Here is a 21,883-nt window from a genome sequence, read left to right on the forward strand (position 1 = left end):
ACGGTATCTCGCTGTCTGCCTCACCATTGAAATACATTGAACGGCGAGAAGTTCCTGTATTTTCACGGTAGATGTTAGGTTTTGTCCATTTCAGTCTAAGTACCCTTTTAATGACGTGTTTGACAAACCTATTAGAATTTTTTGAGGATGTAACCAGCAAGGTAGAAAAAGGGGAACCAGTGGATGTAGTATATTTGGATTTCCAAAAGGCATTCGATAAGGTGCCACATAAAAGGCTGCTACACAAAATAAGGACTCATGGGGTTTGGAGTAATATTTTAGCATGGGTAGAGGATTGGCTAACAGACAGAAAACAGAGAGTCAGGAAACAGAGATAAGCAGGTCATTTTCAGGTTGACAGGCTGTAACTAGTGGGGTGCCACAAGGATCAGTGCTTGGGGCTCAACTATTTACAATCTATATTAATGACTTAGATGAAGGGACCGAGTGTAATGTATCCAAGTTTGCTGATGATACAAAGCTAGGTGGGAAAGTAAGCTGTGAGGAGGACACAAAAGAGTCTGCAAAAGGATACAGACAGGTTAAGTGAGTGGGCCAGAAAGTGGCAGGTGGAGTATAATGTGGTAAAATGTGCAGTTATTCACCTTGGTAGCAACAATAAAAGAACAGGACTTTTTTAAATGGTGAGAAACTATTAAATGTTGGTGTTTAGAGAGATCTGGATGTCCTCGTTTAAGATACACAAAAAGTTAGCATGCAGGTACAGCAAGCAATTAGGAAGGCAAATGTATGTTGGCCTTTATTGCAAGGGGGTTGGAGTACAAGAGTAAGGAAGCCTTGCTACAATTGTACAGAGCTTTGGTGAGACCACAACTGGAGTACAAGGAAGGATATACTTGCCTTAGAGGCAGTGTAACGAAGGTTCACTAGATTGATTCCTGGGATGAGAGGGTTGTCCTCTGAGGCGAGATTGAGTCGAATGGGCCTGTACTGAGTTTAGAAGAATGAGATTTGATCTCATTGAAACATGTAAGATTCTGAGAGGGCTTGACTGGGTAGATACAGAAAGGTTGTTTCCCTTGGTTGGAGAGTCTAAAACTAGGGTGCGTGGTCTCAGGATAAGGGGTCGGCCATTTAAGACTAAGATGAGGAGGAATTTCTTCACTCAGAGGGTTGTGCATCTTTGGAATTCTCTACCCCAGAGGGCTGTGGATGCTGAGTCGTTGAATATGTTCAAGGCTAAGATAGATTTTTGGACTCTAGGGGAATCAAAGGATATGGGGATAGAACGGGAAAGTGGAGTTGAGGTTGAAGATCAGCCATGATCTTGCTGAATGGCGGAGCAGGCTCGAGGGTCCGTATGGCCTCCTCCTGCTCCTATTTCTTATGTTTCTTACTTGTTTCCCGGAAACATTGATTTTACTGGTAGCTAATGGGAGTATCTGCATGTTGAAACCCTTTGAAACCCAAGTCACCAACTTACCAATGAGTGAATCCAGTCCTGTTCTTCACAGGTTCTCTTAGATTCCACAATATTACCAGTTGGAACACAAAACCTCTGTCACAGCGAGAACCCAGCTGTGGTGACGATAAGAAGCCAGCAAGTTCCTACCTGGGATGGCTCCCCCCTCCCTCCCCCACCCACAGTTCTTCATCAGTTGATGCTCTTGACCTCACTGAGGTAGATCGTGACTTTGTGCGACGGTGTGAAACGGGTAACGGGTAATCTATTCGGAGGTCACCCGAGGACGGAAGGATCTGGAGCGGCTGGTGAGCTGGTTCTTCTGGCCTGGGGTGTATGAGGAAGTACATCGGTTCTGTGCCTCCTGTCCAGAGTGTCGGCTGTGTGGACCCAGGCCTCACTATTGCGCTCCATTAGTCCCTCTTCCAATAGTCGAGGTGCCTTTCAAAAGGATCGCGATGGGCCTAGTGGGACCGCTGAAGAGATCAGCGCAAGGACACCAATCTATCTCAGTAGGCGTTTACCATGCCTGGTGCTATCCCGAGGCTATTCCACTGAGGGACACAACCTCTAAAACCATAGCAGGCGAGTTAGTGAGAACGTTCTCCAGGGTAGTGATCCCAAAGGAGATCTTAACGGACCAGGGACTCCATTAGTGTCCAAATTGATAGACTATCTCTGTACCCTGCTCCACATTAAAAGTCTGAGGACTTCCGTGTACCACCTTCGTGTACTGATGGCCTTGTGGAGAGGTTCAATCGAACCCTCAAGAGTATGTTTAAAAAAGGATGGGAGGAATTGGAATACCTTACTGTCGTATCTCATGTCTGCAGTCGGGGGGGGGGCCTCAGTCTTCAACAGGGTTTTCCTGGTTTGAGCTGCTGTCTGGGGAATCCTCGACCTCACTAAAGCGGATTGGGAGGAACAAAACCGTCCCTCCAAAAATATTACTGTACATATAGTCCATGAGGGAGCGGATCGAGGCGGTTGCACCCATAGTGAGGGCTCATTTAGAGACGGTGCAAGAATACCAGAGAGCCCAGTATAATAAAGAGGCTGTGGGCAGGAGGTTCCGACCAGGAGACCAAATTATGGTCCTTGTCTCCACAGCTGAAACAAGCTTTGTATGGTGGCAGGGACCTTATGAAGTTATAGAGGCTTTGGGCCTGGTGAACTACAAGATCAGGAAACCTCAGAGAAGGAAGCCTAAACAGATAGACCACGTGAACCTCCTGAAGCCAAGGAGAGGGAGGGAGGAACCGCTCGGGGGCCCTGACTCCAAGGTACAAAGAACAGCGCCCTTCTCTAGTGAACTGACTGAAGATCAATATAGACAGTCTCGGCACCTGGTACGTCAGGACCATGATGTAGTAATCTCTTTTCCTGGGAGCACCATGGTGCTCTGCCATGACCTGGTGACTCCACCAGGAGTGACAATAAAGGTAAGACCTTACTGAATCCCAGAAACCAAACAGAGGGCAGATAGCCAGGAGATTCAGAGGATGTTGGAACTTGGTGTGATTGAGGAATCAGTGAATGGAGTAGCCTCATAGTTTTGGTTCTGAAACTCGACGGAAACTGGTGGTTCTGTAATGAGGATCTAAATCTGATACCCCGGGTGGATGAGTTGATTGAGAGATTGGGGAAAGCCAATTCTCTCACCACCTTCGATCTGACAAAAGGGTAGTGGCAAGTCCCTTTTACATAGTTGGTGAAAGAGAAAACTGCTTTCACAGCTCCCGAAGGGCTCTCTCAAAACATGTCATTTGGATTGCATGGCATACCCGGTATGCAGCAGCACTGGATGATGTAATCATCTATAGTACGGACTGGGGTTCCCATTTACATAGAGTAGAGGCTATATTAGGCAGCCTAAAGAGATTAAGGGGGCGGGGGGGGGGAAGCGGCCTCGGCGGGGGGCGGGGCGGGGCGGGGCGGGGTGGGACGGGACGAGGCGGGGCGAGGCGGGGCCGCAAAAGGTACCGGGGACTGTGACAGTGTACTAGGTGTTGCCAAAGGTACTGTAGTTTGATGTTGTGTGGAGTGAATTAAAAGACAAGTGTTTAGCGGTATGAATTGGTCAAGGACTATCATTTGTTGTATGAAAAAGGTTATGAGATGATTGGACTCTGACATATGGTATAAAACCAGTACTTACCCCTAAAAGGCAAAGGCTCCACTTGTGCAGATCATGAACCATGGTCGACAAACGAGGTAAGAGACAGAATTAAGCTAAAAGAAAAGGTTTACACAAATGCAAGGAAAAGTGGAAATCAAGCAGACGAGGAGAGCTTTAAAAAACCATAAAGGGATCTAAAGAAAGTAATAAAGGAAATGTGAAAAAACCTTACACAGGATGTAAATATATTCAGAGAAAGAGGCCGAGAAATTCGATCGAGCTCAAATAGGTGTGCAGAGGGCGGGCAGCGTACTGCCCCCCACATAGTCAATGCAGGCAGCAAGTAATATTCATGCTGGTTGTACGCTGATATGGTGGGGGGGAGGGATACAATATCGGTGGTCCATGGCACTACTTAAAGGCAGCCAGCACCTTTTTAAAGGGGAGGTGCGTTCTGGCTGCAGACACCCAGGAACAACTGGCTGAACAAGTGACTGAAGGAGGCAGCGAGCAGGCACCAAGGTTATCCAATATTGCACCTAACTGGATCACACAACTGGAACCTGACCAAATAAAAACAAAGAAAAATGATATAAAAATATGAAATTAATTGAATTGGACACATGAAAACGGATTGGGGAGTTCTCAATACTCTGGTGTTTTCTGTTGACACCTCATTTTGTACCGTACATACTTCAGAGAGTCGAGCAGTTCCTTTTCATCGGAGTCAACGTAGTTCACATTCTCCAGATTCTCGCAAATCTCTTCTACGACTTTCTTTGTTCTTTTTTCCCATTCGTTTACTGATAAAGTAATGAATTTGACAACACAAATGAATGCAGCTGACAGTGAGGAGCAGGCTTCTAACAGTAGGTAGAAAATTGACATAAAAGAATCTCTCTCAATGCAGTCGTCATCCAGACTGGAATCTTCCTTTAAGGATAATTTTTTTTTCACTGGTCGATCTCCTGTGGTGATGCTCGTGGTAAGTCAGTGGGTACAGTGGGGGAAGGGCTGGGATGAAGTGGGGGTCAGGTGGGTTTGCAATGGAAAGATTAGAGATTTCAACAAGAAAGGAATGGATTTGAAGTGGTGGGGGACTGTTTTTCAAATATCGAGCTACATATATTAATAATCTTACATCCCAAACACTTCCTGTTACCTTTTCCCATCATAAATTCCTACATTCACATTTATAAGGAAACTGCCCATGTAAACATGTCATGCTGTAATTACACCCTTCCCAGTGCTGATACTGCAGTCCTATTGTCCCGAACTAGATAGTGTATTAATTTGCCCTCTGAACCACTCTTCTATCTGAAAATTAGGTCAGTCACTGATTGGTGTGAGGGATGCTTGGTGGGAGGTTCAGGAGGTGTTTGGTGATTGGTGGGTGGTACCAATCACTGGCCCAGTAACACACCAATCACTGGCCCAGTAACACACCAATCACTGGCCCAGTAACACACCAATCACTGGCCCAGTAACACACCAATCACTGGCCCAGTAACACACCAATCACTGGCTCAGTAACACACCAATCACTGGCCCAGTAACACACCAATCAATATCCCAGTAACACACCAATCAATATCCCAGTAACACACCAATCAATATCCCAGTAACACACCAATCAATATCCCAGTAACACTCCAATCAATATCCCAGTAACACTCCAATCAATATCCCAGTAACACTCCAATCAATATCCCAGTAACACTCCAATCAATATCCCAGTAACACACCAATCAATATCCCAGTAACACTCCAATCAATATCCCAGTAACACACCAATCAATATCCCAGTAACACTCCAATCAATATCCCAGTAACACACCAATCAATATCCCAGTAACACTCCAATCAATATCTCCGTAACACACCAATCAGTATCTCGGTAACACACCAACCACTGATGAAGAAGTGTATTAATCATTGTGATTGGATAGTTTTACGACTAACTGGAACTCCCCGTTTCATAACGATGAGAAGTCCACTATCCCAGCCTCCTCCCCCGCTTGTGGTCGTTAAAGTGCCCAAAATATTATACTCACAGTTTTGCCACAATTTATAATCTTCTTCTGGCATATCAGGGCTAAAGGCTGGTTCTTTGCGCCTCTTCCGCCCTGTAAATTCAGCTGACAAGTTTCTCTTGGTTCCTTGGAAAGTTAATGTTGACAAAATTTACGATATCATTGTCATCCATTGTCTTCATCATCCAATATTATCATCATCCATTATCATTATCCTATATTATCAAATGGTATCAAATTTATCAAATGATAATATGCATAACTCATAATACAGACAGAGAATACACGAGAAGTTATAAAATGATGTTCAATTCTGTGCGCCACACTTTAGGAAGGATGTCAACGCCTTAGAGAAGGTACAGAGGAGATTTATGAGAATGGTACCAAGGATGAGGGACTTCAGTTATGTGGAGAGACTGGAGAAGCTGGGATTATTCTCCTCACAGCAGAGAAGGTTAAGGGGAGATTTAATAGAGGCATTCAAAATCATGAATGGTTTTGACAGAGTAAATAAGGAGAAACTGTTTCCAGTGGCAGAAGGGTCGGTAACCAGAGGACACAGATTTAAGGTGATCGGCAAAAGAGCCAGAGACGACATGAGGAAACATTTTTTTACGCAGCGAGTTGTTATGATCTGGAATGCGCTGCCTGAAAGGGCGGTGGAAGCAGATTCAATAATAACTTTCAAAAGGGAATTGAATAAATACTTGAAGGGAAAAGATTAACAGGGCTGTGAGGAAAGAGCAGGGGAGTGGGACTAATTGGACAGCTCTTTCAAAGAGCCGGCACAGCATGATGGGCCGAATGGCCTCCTCCTGTGCTGTACCCACTATGAACACGGCCTGATAATACACAAAACGTTAGGAAACGCAGACCGCTGATTCGTGGATTGATGATGTGCAGAGAAGCTGTGCAGGGACGGCTGGAGATGCTTCTCGCTGCCTTTTCTGGGAATCCTTTCTTGAGGGCCAAAAAAATGGGTTTCTCACTGTTTCACTATGCAAGGATCTTGGTTTGATTTTTATTAAAACCTTACTATTAAGTTAAATTTAGCTCACAGTGGGGTAAAATGTTCCACAGCAGCCCACAGTCATGGGGGAGATTGTGTATCAAAGCTGGATGGGCCATTTTATGCCATGTTGCTTCCCACATACGATTCCAACTTGATACAATCAGATTCATTAATTCAGCCTGAACAGGAGATTGGGTGATTATACTGATGTGGCTTCCTCCCAATGAGCCAACCGGACAAACTGGCCTGATGGCCGTAGCTCGCCAGCTCGGTGAACATGAGGCTCCAGGCCCAATATTAGGTGCTCATAGAGTCATAGAGTTATACAGCACGGAGAGAGGCCCTTCAGCCCATCGTGTCCGCGCCGGCCATCAGCCCTGTCTACTCTAATCCCATATTCCAGCATTTGGTCCGTAGCCTTGTATGCTATGGCATTACAAGTGCTCATCCAAATGCTTCTTGAATGTTGTGAGGGTTCCTGCCTCCACAACCCTTTCAGGCAGTGAGTTCCAGACTCCAACCACCCTCTGGGTGAAAAAGTTCTTTCTCAAATCCCCTCTAAACCTCCCGCCTTTTACCTTGAATCTATGTCCCCTTGTTATAGAACCCTCAACGAAGGGAAAAAGCTCCTTAGTATCCATCCTATCTGTGCCCCTCATAATTTTGTACACCTCAATCATGTCCCCCCTCAGCTCCAAGGAAAACAAACCCAATCTTCCCAGTCTCTCTTCATAGCTGAAGCGCTCCAGCCCTGGTAACATCCTGGTGAATCTCCTCTGCACCCTCTCCAAAGCGATCACATCCTTCCTGTAGTGCGGCGACCAGAACTGCACACAGTACTCCAGCTGTGGCCTAACCAGTGTTTTATACAGCTCCATCATAACCTCCTCGGGCCTCTCCATTCAGACGGAGCAATTTCTAGGCCACTGTGTTGAGATGGTCCCATTCATTTGTGAACAGCAGGAGATAGTTTCTCAGGGGCCCCTAAATGGTGTGTGTGGTGGGGGGGGGCAGTAGCGACTGGTCCATTCCCAGACAGGGGGAGGGTCAGAGGTCAGGCAGCTGGTTTCCTGTGCAGGCAGGGAGCACCAGGGATAAAGGATAGGGCCAATCGAGTTCAAAGTGTGTGTGTTAGTCCACTAACAGGGACAGTGTGGAGTGCATTGTTCTTTCATATGTTGCTGGAAGTGTTACGAAATAAGTCAAAATTGAGGATTTGCTACTCTGTTCAGTCACGAGTAATCTGTAAAATTAAGCAGCCTCTTGATTATTCATTGGTCCGATCTCACGAAAGTATTAATCAGTCTGCCTTTTGGAAGTCATGAGAAGCAGACACGAGGGAACATGTGAAATGACAGCGTCCAGTTCCTTTAACATGGGGCTTTATGATTACGGCCCTGGGTCATGCTATCGTCTGACTAGATATAGGGCAGTAAAGAGTTTGTTCAGTATTGCGGTAATAAGTATGTACTTTACCCGGTGACCTGTGCAATCCTTTATTGCTGGTTAATGAATATTGTACAGAACGTGTGGATGGAAACCATTGTTCCCTCTAAGCTGCAAGCATGCGTGACTGCGCAGCAGTCTGTTGTGGGCCACGCACTTAAACATTCCGTCCGTGCACCAAGAAAGTGCTTTCAGCCCCCCTCCCTCACGCTGGCCGGACCCCGGCCCCCCTCCCTCACGCTGGACGGACCCCGGACCCCCCTCCCTCACGCTGGCTGGACCCCGGGCCCCTCTCCCACGCGCGGGCCGGACCCCGGGCCCCTCTCCCTCACGCTGGCTGGACCCCGGGCCCCTCTCCCTCACGCTGGCTGGACCCCGGGCCCCTCTCCCACGCGCGGGCCGGACCCCGGGCCCCTCTCCCTCACGCTGGCTGGACCCCGGGCCCCTCTCCCTCACGCTGGCTGGACCCCGGGCCCCTCTCCCTCACGCTGGCTGGACCCCGGGCCCCTCTCCCACGCGCTGGCTGGACCCCAGGCTCCTCTCCCACGCGCTGGCCGGACCCCAGGCCCCCCTCCCTCACGCTGGCTGGACCCCGGGCTCCTCTCCCTCACGCTGGCTGGACCCCGGGCTCCTCTCCCACGCGCTGGCTGGACCCCAGGCCCCCCTCCCTCACGCTGGCTGGACCCCGGGCCCCCCTCCCACGCGCGGGCCGGACCCCGGGCCCCTCTCCCACGTGCTGGCCAGACCCCGGGCTCCTCTCCCACACACTGGCCGGACCCCGGGCCCCTCTCCCACACACTGGCCGGACCCCGGGCCCCTCTCCCACACACTGGCCGGACCCTGGGCCCCTCTCCCACACACTGGCCGGACCCCGGGCCCCTCTCCCTCACGCTGGCCGGACCCCGGGCCCCTCTCCCACGCGCCGGCCGGACCCCAGGCCACAGGCCCTCCTCCAGCTCTGCCTCCCTTGTCCCCAGTGCTCCAGCCCCAGGTAGGCTGCTCTGCCTCTGGTGCTCAGGAGTGTCTGAGTGTCCAATCCCACGGCTCTGGCCCCAGCCGCCGAATAGTTTATCGCGTTGTTAGGAAATGCAGTCAGCGAGCAGCTGATTGGCTGTGCGGAAACCAGACCAGGAAGTGAAATGAAACAGATGTGTTTGTCAGCGGCCAATCAGAGACCAGGCACCTCCGCCCAATCAGAGACCAGGCACCTCCGCCCAATCAGAGACCAGCAGCCCATACATGGAAGCAGCCAGAACTAATGAGACCTGTAACCTGTACAATTGGAATGCAATAATTTGTTAAACCTCGCTGAGGAGTCAATGGAGGGCGTGGGAAGGGGAGAGTTTTAATTAAACTGTTCCCTATCCCCAAATTCACACGGACTGATTTGACAGCTGTTTTGTATTTCAATTTAAAAATTCTGATTGCACACGGTTTATTTCTGTTTGAATCATTAAGCTGATTCAGCCAAAAGCTGACTGGAATCGTTCCCATCAGGTAATTTTTAATAAAATATAACGAGACTGGTCTGCTCAATCCTGGTGCAATTTAAGAAACCCATTTCATAAACTATATTAATTTATCAGCCAATATAACATTAAATTGTTACAATTATCCATTATTTTGTACATTTCTTCTGTTTGTTATTTACCCTGAATAATGTTTTCTAAGATGTCTGTTTAAAGTTGTGATTTTTTACGGTGGCACACACCCTTTATATCTGTTCACAAACCCAAATTCACTCCACACATGGCCAAAAAAAATTCGAGGGAACCTTGGTGAAAACTGTGGATTCGAGCTTACTGCTGCTGTGAGTACACAGGACAGGGGCAGAGGACGGCTCCAGCATTCTGGGACACTGGCTCATCACTCCCCCAATCTGCTGTTACCAGTTCTGCTCCTCCCCTTTAATGAGCATCACATGACTGCGTACTTTCCTGGCCTGTCTGTAAACCATCTCATTTCATTATCATGTTTGCATATTGTTCATACAAAAAATGAAACAGAAACGTTGATAAAAGTGTTTGAGACCTACCTTTGGGTGTACCACTGCGGCTGGTTGCCCCACAGTTATCGGACTCCCCTCTGCAGGCCGAAGCTGAAAGACAACAGTTTGAATTCATAAATGGAGAGGACAAGACCATTTCTTTCATAAACATCTCCGGCAAACAACAGAGAGGCTGCTGGGAGCCGAGGCCTGTCGTAAAACCAAGTCTAATGTCAAAAACACGCCAAAGATGGCGGCCCCTGGCAGGACAGAATCCACAGGCTGAATTTAAACAAGAAATTAGCTGAATGTCTATCTCAAGTTTTCAAAAATGCAAGAAATGTATTTTTTGTCCGACTACTCAAAGAAGGGCCCGTTGTGACAGCTTTCCCTGCAGAATTTCTTCAAGTCGGAACTGCGAGACGATAAAAGACCAATGTTCCTCTAGTTCTCCTTCTACCATGCTGATAGTCACATGATACAACAATGATGGAGCTGTTGACCAATGATAGCAATCATTAGCCCCGATTTTAAATGGGGGCAGGTACGGTTTGCACGAGCCCTGAAGCAGGAGGTCACAGACGGGGACCCACGGGATTGGTCTCCGGCAGTTAGGTAAGTGGTAAGATGGGGGGGTCGGGTGACAAAAGCGATTGGGGGAGTGGGGAGTAAGCCCGGGACAAGGGAGGCCCAAGGTTTCCTTGTTTGACCCGGAGGAACACTCCTGGTCTACAATCCCTCTCCCGACAGGTCTGGCCGGGGTGGGGGGGAAGCCGTCACTGCTCCACCGCTCAGGCCTCCGACTAAAATATCAGGTCAGGCCCCAATCTGCAAAGGACCCCACAGCTTGGGACAGGTGTCCTCCTCGTCTGCTCAAAAGAGTAGGTTAAGATCGGGACACAGCAGGAAGGCAGTGTGATCGGAGAGGGCAAGTTGTTCCACTCATTTTAACTGCTCCCCGACCCGGTTTCCACCAGACGAGCGAGTTAAAATCGGTTAGTCTACAGACCCAGAAATAACACGAGGAAAACCGCGGTGGAGGAGAGCTTTGGGAACCATAGGTCCAAAGTGTCCCCTCCCAAGTGTTGACCGTGTATATGTTCCGCCTTCAGCTGTTCCACATCATTTTCATGTTCAGCAGCCTGAGAGTTATTCGAAGTGTAGCCGCCCCTCACAGTCCAAACTCTACATCGTCTTGTTTCTGCCCCTGCTGAGTGTGTGGATCAGCATTGAGAACAATCCCATCCGCAGCAAACTGCATATTGCAATTTACGGAGGATTCCACTACACCCTCCACAGGCCTGAGATTTGATCGGCTAAAACAATAAATCAAAAGTATTTCGAGAATCGGGTAGAAAAGGGCAGAGGTCGGGCGAAGGTCAGAGACGGGTCAGAGGTTGGGCAGAGAAATCGCACCGCCCGCCCAATGTCACGTGCAGGAGGCCCGATCCATTCTTGCGGTCGAGCCTCATTAAAATAAAATCAGCAAGTTGCCAGCGCTGAGCGAGCAATGACAGGGGGGGATCTCTTCAAAGGGGGATGGGATCATGCAATCCTGTGGGGTGAGGGGGCTGCAGAGGGACCGGCAGAGGGTGGGACGATTTTTGTGAGGCCAGGAGGAGCATTCACAGAAATCATTTCAAATCCTTTCCCATGCTGTTTGCGGAGTGGCCTCCTGTAGTCCCTTTAAGGAGCAGGTACAGCGCACGCCACTCGCTCTCCCACCAGAATCGCCTCGGGGGTCCTGATTTAAATATTGTGATGAGGCTCCTGCCTGCTTTGGCCGCCGAAATCGAGGCCCGCTCCAAAATCCCTTTGGGTGGGCTTCAAGTGGCAAGGGAGCAATAAGTTTCTTTTCACATTTTCATCTCACTACCGCCCTGATTTCAGCATCTTACAGGTGATAAGGAGACAAGAAACGTCCCCAGAGTGTTGGATAAACACGAGAGTACAGCCAGGAGGTGAAAGAAACATCCCCAGAGCTCCCAACAACCCTGCTCCAACAACATCCAAACTCCATGTGACCTGACCAGGGGACACTGAGAGTATGAGGGCAGTTTCACCCTCTGTCTAACCCGTGCTGTACCTGACCAGGGGACACTGAGAATATGAGGGCAGTTTCACCCTCTATCTAACCCGTGCTGTACCTGACCAGGGGACACTGAGAATATGAGGGCAGTTTCACCCTCTATCTAACCCGTGCTGTATCTGACCAGGAGACACTTGATGCCAAGACTAGGTACCAATTGTAAATTGTTTTCATTGCCCAGCACGAACAACCTTCACTTCGATAAACACAAATGTTCACTGAATCAATAGTAATGAAGATTCTTTTTGTGCGGCTCATAAATTCCATACTTTAAAAAAAGGGCCTTAGAAATCTGATAGAATCATAGAATCATAGAATGGTTACAGCACTGAAGGAGGCCATTCGGTCCGTCGAGCCCGTGCCGGCTCTCTGCAAGAGCAATCCAACTAGACCCAATTCCCCGCCCTTTCCCTGTGACCCTGCAAATTTTTTCCCTTCAAGTACTTATCCAGTTCTCTTTTGAAGGCTATAGAATCATAGAATCATAGAAGTTTACAACATGGAAACAGGCCCTTCGGCCCAACATGTCCATGTCGCCCAGTTTATACCACTAAGCTGGTCCCAACTGCCTGCACTTGGCCCATATCCCTCTATACCCATCTTACCCATGTAACTGTCCAAATGCTTTTTAAAAGACAAAATTGTACCCGCCTCTACTACTGCCTCTGGCAGCTCGTTCCAGACACTCACCACCCTTTGAGTGAAAAAATTGCCCCTCTGGACCCTTTTGTATCTCTCCCTGATTGAAGCTACCTCCTCCATCCCCTCGGGCAGTGCATTCCAGATCATAAAAGTTTTTCCTCATGTCGCCTTTGGTTGTTTTGCCAATCATCTTAAATCTATGCCCTCTGGTTCTCGACCCATCTGCCAATGGGAACAGTTTCTCTCTTTCTACTCTGTCTGCATCCCTCATGATTTTGAACACCTCTATCAAATCTCCTCGCTGGGGTTGTTCCAAGGGGAACAACCCCAGCTTCTCCAGTCTGTTCACATAACTAAAGTCCCTCATCCCTGGAATCATTCTCGTAAATCTTTCCTGTACCCACTCTGAGATTGTTGGAAGAAACAGGATTGCGGGTTACTGGCAGTGCAGGGCATGCACTGGAGGCTTGAGGTCAGCTTCCAGCTTGTGGCACAACTCAGTGATGGCTTCCCTTGTGAAATGCGACCTCTTCAAGCACTGGTTCAGGGTCAGGTTGAGCTAGGAGCACCTTGGTCTGTATGTTTGGGAATGGTGTGTGGAGGCTATCAGTCTCCTGTGGTGCCTGCCCAGCCTGTCCTTCCTTATCAGATAGATCTAGGAGCACTTTGCTCTGTACATTCTGTTCTCAGGGTAAAACTGTAGCAGGTGATTGGATTTTTCGCCAGCTTTCAGAAAGGAAGAGTAGACAAAAGTTCCAGTCACAGTAAATGGAGCGAAGGACCCAAAACACAAAAAGGCCTCAACACTCCCAGGTTCAGGGAAGGTGGAAAAGAAGGTTTCTGAGATGGGGTGGGGGGGGCGGGGGGGGCAGGAGTTTGGGGCCGAATCCAGTCTTGGCAGGATTCACCAAAGTGTCTCTATAAATGTTGGCGGGGTGTCAGGACATGTGTGGAGCTTTTACACCAAGAGCTGTGTCTGCCCATTCTGCCCTTACAAGGCCTCAGGGAAACTAGAGTGAGTTCTACTCAGGTCCTCAGGAAGGCCACAAACCGTCACTAGAGGGGATCAATTACTTTTCCCAAGAGGACCGCTTGCTCCATTAGGAGCAGAAGATGTTAAAAGGCAGAGGTTCATTCGGTCTTTTTGATATTCTGTCCAGCGGTTCAGAGCAGACACAACAAGCCCTCCCCGGCTGGGCAGACGGTCCTGTCCTCATGGTTTGGGACCGTGGTTTATGTCTTTGGACTTGAAGATGCTTCTTCCATTCCAATGCACGTGTGTTGGTGGAGTGGGATCCCAGGAATTTCAGGGCAACCGAAGGGAGCAAGGAATGTGTAATACAGAAATTGGAAGGATTAAATATTCAAAAATCCCCTCGCCAAGATGGGATACATCTTCGAACCCTCCAGAAGTGAGCGATGCAATGACATTTTCACAGCTCCATAAATATTGATGGGGCAGCTGTGAACTGGAGGAGTGCCAGTGTAGTTCCAATTTTCAAGAGAACAGGAAGGCACAAAGTTCACAGTTCCAGATGTGCCCCCAGTGCATCTGGAGAGAGCCTTTGACTTGTGCGGTGGTCCTGAGAGAAGGTCCTGTGGAGGATCTCGTGAGAGGTGAAAGGTCGTTTTGCCACTTGGCAGCACAGTGTGGATGTAATTGGGTTGCTGGCTGACACAATGTAATTAATGCTATTCAAATGTACATCGGACATTCTGTGTCTGTTATCACTAAATACTTTCAGGAAACAGGTTAAACACTTATGAGCAGAGCTATTATAGCAAAGAGGGTAAATTTCCCAATTGCAAACTCCAGTTTAGAGTTGTTGGAAATACATGTGTTGCATTGTTCTCCCTGAGAGAGGAGCGGTCTCACTCAATAGGTCGATGATGACAGCACACGCTCAGGCTTGTTCTGCTTTCTTTCGTCAGTTGCACACCACTTAATTTCCATTTGTGGCAGTCGAGTGGGCTTTATGGAATTTCTGCGGCTCTGTTAACTTTACATGTTATGAATGACGTTCCTGCCCCTTCTGCAGCTCGAAATGCAGTGACTGGTAGGAAAAACATCTTGTTTGTTCAACTGCTTGAGAAAACATAACTGTTGACAAAAATCCAGGGGACCATTTCCAGATGCTGTGCCCTGGAGGCGACACAAAGATCCTTTCCAACGCTGCTCTGCCATAACTCACAGTAATCGCTTGACATTGGCTGAGCGATAATCCCATGTAACATAGGAACTGGAGGAGGCCATTCAGCTCCTCGAGCCTGTTCCACCATTTAATTAAATTATGCTGATCTGCACCTCGACTCCATTTATTCGCCTTTGATCTATATTCCTTCATACCCATAACTAACAAAAGTCGATCGATCTATGATCGTGCTAAACCCCAGTACTGGCACTTTGCCCACTCTCACCAACATGACTGGCACTGAGTGCCACCACTCTCGGTGGCTTGGTTTGATGCTCAGCTCATGCCCATCCTTCAGTCACCTTCACTCACCCTGCAGCGGGGCCTCGTGCTCCTCTGTCCTGCAGTTAAACACCGCTTTAAGTTATATAATAGAGCAATCAGTTGAGCAAGGAAATGGAACAGCAGAGGGGGCTCGAAGGGGAGAGGTTTCGTTTCACCCACATTAGAAAGAGGAGCAAAATGCGAAGGCTGAAAGGCTGAGGGAAAAAAGAGCTGAGAAAAAGGTCAAAAGTTGGTGAGTGAAGTGGAGTGGGAGGAGAGGTAGTGAGACCAAAGCTAGAGACCCCTTACACCGAGACACCAAATCTCCTGGTGGGTCTCCTCCTGGACCTGGCCAAGGTGGCCATCCACTGGTCCAGACTGGATGCAGCCCATTGTAGGGGGGGGTGCCCGGTTGGCCCTGGAAAAGGACCAAGCGGTGTCCGCTGGTACGCATGAGGCCTTCTGTGACCGTTAAGGGGCACTTTTATTTGATTATAGTTGATGACACTGGGGCAACAGTTTCTCACTTACTGGTTTATTTAAAGAGGAGACTAAATCCAATGACCATTATACTGAGACTATAAAATAGGAATCAGAGAGCCTCAGTGAGGGGAATAGACATGGGGGTGAAACCAGCTTTAGTGAGGGCCAAAGGCGGGTAATGGATAAAGATCTGACGGTGGAATCAGATGGCGGCTGCTGGAGCCTGGTGACATGTTACTGTCAGAAGCCCTTTGCAGGCAGTCCAATGATTGGATGTAACCAGCACAACGCCTGGATCACCTGCTCTTGTGTCAAAATCCCAAAGTCACATGACCCTGATGTCTTTTTCTGTGAGAAATGTATAGAAGTGAAAGAAGGGAGGAAATCGGGCTCAGGACAGGAAGAAGGTTCCTTGAATGAACAATTCATGAGCCTGTACTGTGACTCGTAAGTTTGAGGTATATAAAAAAAAACATAAAATGAAAATGGACGTGTCTCGTGACAATGGCATTGACAATAGCATTTTCCAACACCGACCCCAATCCGAGCCCCCGACACCGACCCCAATCCGAGCCCCCGACACCGACCCTAATCCGAGCCCCCGACACCGACCCTAATCCGAGCCCCCGACACCGACCCCAATCCGAGCCCCCGACACCGACCCTAATCCGAGCCCCCGACACCGACCCTAATCCGAGCCCCCGACACCGACCCCAATCCGAGCTCCCGACACCGACCCTAATCCGAGCCCCCGACACCGACCCTAATCCGAGCCCCCGACACCGACCCTAATCCGAGCCCCCGACACCGACCCTAATCCGAGCCCCCGACACCGACCCTAATCCGAGCCCCCGACACCGACCCTAATCCGAGCCCCCGACACCGACCCTAATCCGAGCCCCCGACACCGACCCTAATCCGAGCCCCCGACACCGACCCTAATCCGAGCCCCCGACACCGACCCCAATCCGAGCCCCCGACACCGACCCTAATCCGAGCCCCCGACACCGACCCCAATCCGAGCTCCCGACACCGACCCTAATCCGAGCCCCCGACACCGACCCCAATCCGAGCCCCCGACACCGACCCCAATCCGAGCCCCCGACACCGACCCTAATCCGAGCCCCCGACACCGACCCTAATCCGAGCCCCCGACACCGACCCCAATCCGAGCCCCCGACACCGACCCTAATCCGAGCCCCCGACACCGACCCCAATCCGAGCCCCCGACACCGACCCCAATCCGAGCCCCCGACACCGACCCCAATCCGAGCCCCCGACACCGACCCTAATCCGAGCCCCCGACACCGACCCTAATCCGAGCCCCCGACACCGACCCCAATCCGAGCCCCCGACACCGACCCTAATCCGAGCCCCCGACACCGACCCCAATCCGAGCCCCCGACACCGACCCTAATCCGAGCCCCCGACACCGACCCTAATCCGAGCCCCCGACACCGACCCTAATCCGAGCCCCCGACACCGACCCTAATCCGAGCCCCCGACACCGACCCTAATCCGAGCCCCCGACACTTTAAGCCCAGCCCCTAGCCGCTATCCCTAAATCGTGCAGTGTCAATAGCACGATGTGGGGCGGTGTTGTGTTACTCAGAATGGGGGAAAAGGCATCCAAAAAAGCTGGTCGGGAGATACTTCATTTAAAGAGTAAAGGTTACAGAGTAAAGTACGTAGGTTGCCATGGGAAGGAAGGGCTCCTCTTTTCACTCTTCTTGAAGTTTTCCTCCCCATTGTGAAGGACCCAGAGATGGAATCATAGACTGGTTACAGAAGGAGGCTATTCGGCCCATCGAGTCCATGCCACCTCTCTGCAAGAGCAATCCAGCTAGTCCTACTCCCCTGCCCTTTCCCCATAGCCCGACAAATTTTTTATAGAATCATAGAATGGTTACAGTACAGAAGGAGCTTGGTTAGCTTTCAATGACAGGGCCAATGAATGAGCATTGCTTTAGCGGTTGGAATTAATCTCAAGTCTCCATTGCAGCTCCCTCCAATTTTCGATGAACGATACCATAGAAACCATAGATGCAGCACAGAAGGGGGCCATTCGGCCCATTGTGTCCGCGCTGGCTCGAAGAACAACCAGGTGCCCATTCTAATCCCACCTTCCAGCACCCGGTCCGTAGCCCTGCAGCTTACAGCACTTTAGGTGCAGGTCCAGGTACTTTTTAAAAGAGTTGAAGGTCCCTGCCTCTACCACCAATTCAGGCAGCGAATTCCATACACCCACCACCCTTTTGTAAGCTTCAGGCTTACATAGAATGTACAGAACAGAAACAGGCCATTTGGCTGGTGTTTATGCTCCACACGAGCCTCCTCCCCCCTTAACTGCACCTTTGCTCGTCGCCTCGACTACTCCTTGTGGTAGTGTGTTACTCATTCTAACCACTTCCTTTTAATCTTTAAAATTATTGAGCAAGTTTATTTTTACAAGAAGTGAATAAACTAACAGTTGTAATATATAGTTATCTATTTACCACTGAATTCCTCAGCAGGAAAATAATAATTGGATTTTATCTCAAAGTATAAGCTAACACTTTGTAAATAACTTTTACATTAGAGTGTTTCTTTTCTTGTATTTTCATGTCTGCAGGAACCTTTACTCATTTAAATAATCTCTCGGAAGCTTCAAACGCTTTGTTTTCTCTGTCAGGAGTTTCAAACTTCCTTTTCTCAGAAATATTCAAATTGACTCTCAGAATCAAACAGAATAGGTCCATAAATATCTCAGAAACTGGAACAGCCTGCATCGTGAATGATGCTTATAAGGTGTGTGCAGCAGAGTGTTAGGGGCTTGTGCTTTATAGCTAATAATCACTGAGGCAGCCAGTTACGGTTGGAGAACAGATTAGGAGTACAGGAAGTCAAACAAGACAGGAGCATTCCTGGCTAGAAAGGTAGGTGTCTCCGGCTCTGGCCCATTCTGACTTTGTGCCCTTTGTGTTAGGATTCCTCCTTCTCATATTCAACACATATCCTGGGCGATGTGATTGAAATGTTTCAACTGATGAAAGATGGGATGGGGAGATAGAAACCAACTGTTTTCAGTTATTGAGGGGTCAAGACAAGGAGTCATAGATATAAGATTAAATGTATGAGATTTAGAACAAAGGGCAGGAGAAACTTCTTTACACAGAGAATTGAGGCTGTGGAATTCACTTCCTGGGTTGGTGTTTGGGGCAGAAAGTTCTGTAGTGATAAGTGGTTCTCATGTTTTTATCCAAGACAGGCTTCAGCCCAGTCAGTTGCTCCAAATGTTGATGCAAAGGTTCAAGCTAAGAAGTGCCAGGTATTGGGAGCAACAGTAGCAGAAAATAAAATCTAAATGTAAGTACCAATATAGTTTATCTTATTTTAATATTTTTGCTGAATGTGGCAGGATATCGGATCAGGCCCAACATACAACATGAGTTTGGCACCCCTGGCTTGGACTATACTGAGCCCAGGAGTAAGATGACGGAGCAGTTTTCTATACTGGACAGATCTTGGTTCTGTACAAGTCTGAAGCTGTGATAATTGGGGCCACACCACCAACATGATATCTACCCTTCCACCAGCCTCTCCAGCGAGCTTTCCCACTCAGCGCCCCAGTGTATTGAGGAAGGTGGCATTTCAGGAGTGAACCTGAGACTCAATCATTTTCTGAATTGAATAATAAAAGGCTCCACATTGTTACACAATGAGCTGTACCTGCGGAAGTGTAGGGAAAGGAAGTGTTGGGGGCTCCCTCTGAATCAGCCGGCTCCATTGTGCTGAACTGATCTGAAAGAAAACCATTTCTATTAATTGTCAATAGTATAGTCCAACATGAAGATGACCGTAGTTTTAACAGTTTACAGAGTGATCCTGATCGTTGACTCTCGGTGCAACTCATCTACTTTCTAAGATGTGAACCTTTCTCAGTTCCTCAATCCAATCCTCCAGAAAAGAGAGAGTGCATACTTTTCAATAAACTTTCATGCTGTGGGCTGGCATCATTACAAATAGACAGGGGAATGTCTATGGATGCAGGCAGCAAGACCTGGATAACATCCAGGCTTGGGCTGATAAGTGTCAAGTAACATTTGCACCAGACAAGTGCCAGGCAATGACCATCTCCAATAAGAGAGAGTCCAACCACCTCCCCTTGACATTCAACGACGTTACCATCGCCGAATCCCCCACCAACAACATCCTGGGGGTCACCATTGGCCAGAAACTTAACTGGACCAGCCACATAAATACAGTGGCTGCAGGTCAGAGGCTGGGCATTCTGCGGCGAGTGACTCGCCTCCTGACTCCCCAAAGCCTTTCCACCATCTACAAGGCACATGTCAGGAGTGTGATGGAATACTCTCCACTTGCCTGGATGAGTGCAACTCCAATAACACTCAAGAAGCTTGACACCATCCAGGAAAAAGCAGCCTGCTTGATTGGCACCTCATCCACCACCCTAAACATTCACTCCCTTCACCACCGGCGCACTGTGGCTGCAGTGTGTACCATCTACAGGATGCACTGCAGCAACTCGCCAAGGATTCTTCGACAGCACCTCCCAAACCCGCGACCTCTAACACCTCGAAGGACAAGAGCAGCAGGTACATGGGAACACCACCACCTGCACGTTCCCCTCCAAGTCACACACCATCCCAACTTGGAAATATATCGCCATTCCTTCATCATCACTGGGTCAAAATCCTGAAACAGCCTACCTAACAGCACTGTGGGAGAACCTTCACCACATGGACTGCGGTTCAAGAAGGTGGCTGACCACCACCTTCTCAAGGGCAATTAGGGATGGGCAATAAATACTGGCCTTGCCAGCGATGCCCACGTCCCATGAACGAATATTTAAAAAAAGGATGTAGTTTCTATGGACTTCCACAGGACATTTGATAAGTTTCCACATAAGAGACTGTTAGCTGAGATTAAAGCTCATGGAATTGAAGGCAAATTATTGACCTGGTTAGGAGATTGCCTAAGCAGTAAAAGATAGAGTAGGGACAATGGGTATATACTCGAAATGGAAGGAAGTGACTAGTGGTGTCCCACAAGGATCTGTGCTGGGGCCTCAACTATTCACTATATTTATTATTGATTTTGATCACACAATAGAGAGCCATATATCCAAGTTTGCCAACAACAGAAAGATTGGTGACATGGTAAGTAGTGTAGACGGGAGCATAAAATTCAAAGAGACATTGACAGAGTGGCCAAAACTGTGGCAGATGGATTTCAACGCAGGTAAGTGTGAGGTCATCCATTTTGGACCAGGGAAGGATCGATCCGAGTATTGTTTAAATGGTGAAAAGCTCGGAACAGTGGCGGTCCAAAGAGATTGAGGAGTCCATGTACACAGATCACTAAAATGTAGTGGTCAGGTACAAAAAATAATCAAAGAGGCTAATGGAATGTTAGCCTTTATATTTAAAGGACTTGAATATAAAGGGAAGTTTTGCTACATCTATACAATGACCTGGTTAGACCACATCTGGAATACTGGGTACAGTTCTGGGCACCGCACCTCAGAAAGGATATATTGGTCTTGGAAGGAGAGCAGCGCAGATTCACCAGAATGTTACCAGGGCTCCAAAGATTTAATTATGAGGAGAGATTACATAAACTAAGCTTTTATTCCCTGGAATATAGAAGGATAAGGGGTGATTTGATTGAGGTTTTTAGGATTTTGAAAGGGTAGATAGAGAGAAACTTTTTCTGCTGGTGGGGGAGTCTAGGACAAGGGGATATAACCTTAAAAATCAGAGCCAGGCCATTCAGGAGAGAAGTTAGGAAACACTTCTTCACACAAAGGGTGGGAGAAGTGTGGAACTCTCACCCACAAAAAGCAGTAGATGCTAGCTCAATTCATAATTTTAAATCTGAGATCGATAGGTTTTTTGCTAGCCGAGGGTATTAAGAGTTACGGAGCCAAGGCGGGTAAATGGATTAAGATTCAGATCAGCCATGATCTCATTGGATGGTGGAACAGGCTCGAGGGGCTGAATGGCCTACTCCCACTCCTATGTGTGGCCTGCATTATTACAAACTTGGCCTGGTATCATTACAAGCATGGGCTCGCATTGTTACGAGCATGGACGTAATCTTGCTTTGAAACGGTTTTCCAATTTTTGATTTGACCAGTGCTGTTGTTAAGTACAGACAGAAAGTCCAAGCACTAAACTGGAGAAAAGTTTGA

At 48.5% G+C, this 21,883-nt stretch overlaps 1 protein-coding gene across 1 annotated transcript in view; it reads right to left on the reverse strand.

The window, feature by feature from the left end:
• The window catches only part of LOC137342473 (nuclear GTPase SLIP-GC-like), a 186,999-nt gene that overhangs the window by 148,560 nt on the left and 16,556 nt on the right, over window positions 1–21,883 (reverse strand). The window contains exons 3-6 of the mRNA XM_068006364.1: window positions 19,399–19,470; window positions 10,069–10,131; window positions 5,597–5,701; window positions 4,237–4,345 (exon numbers count right to left, since the gene is read on the reverse strand). Coding sequence (XP_067862465.1) covers window positions 4,237–4,345; window positions 5,597–5,701; window positions 10,069–10,131; window positions 19,399–19,470 — 349 coding nt within the window. The remainder of the gene's footprint in view (window positions 1–4,236; window positions 4,346–5,596; window positions 5,702–10,068; window positions 10,132–19,398; window positions 19,471–21,883) is intronic.

The sequence above is a fragment of the Heptranchias perlo genome, chromosome 26 (genome assembly GCF_035084215.1).
Source record: "Heptranchias perlo isolate sHepPer1 chromosome 26, sHepPer1.hap1, whole genome shotgun sequence".
In the NCBI taxonomy this organism is placed as follows: Eukaryota; Metazoa; Chordata; class Chondrichthyes; order Hexanchiformes; family Hexanchidae; genus Heptranchias; species Heptranchias perlo.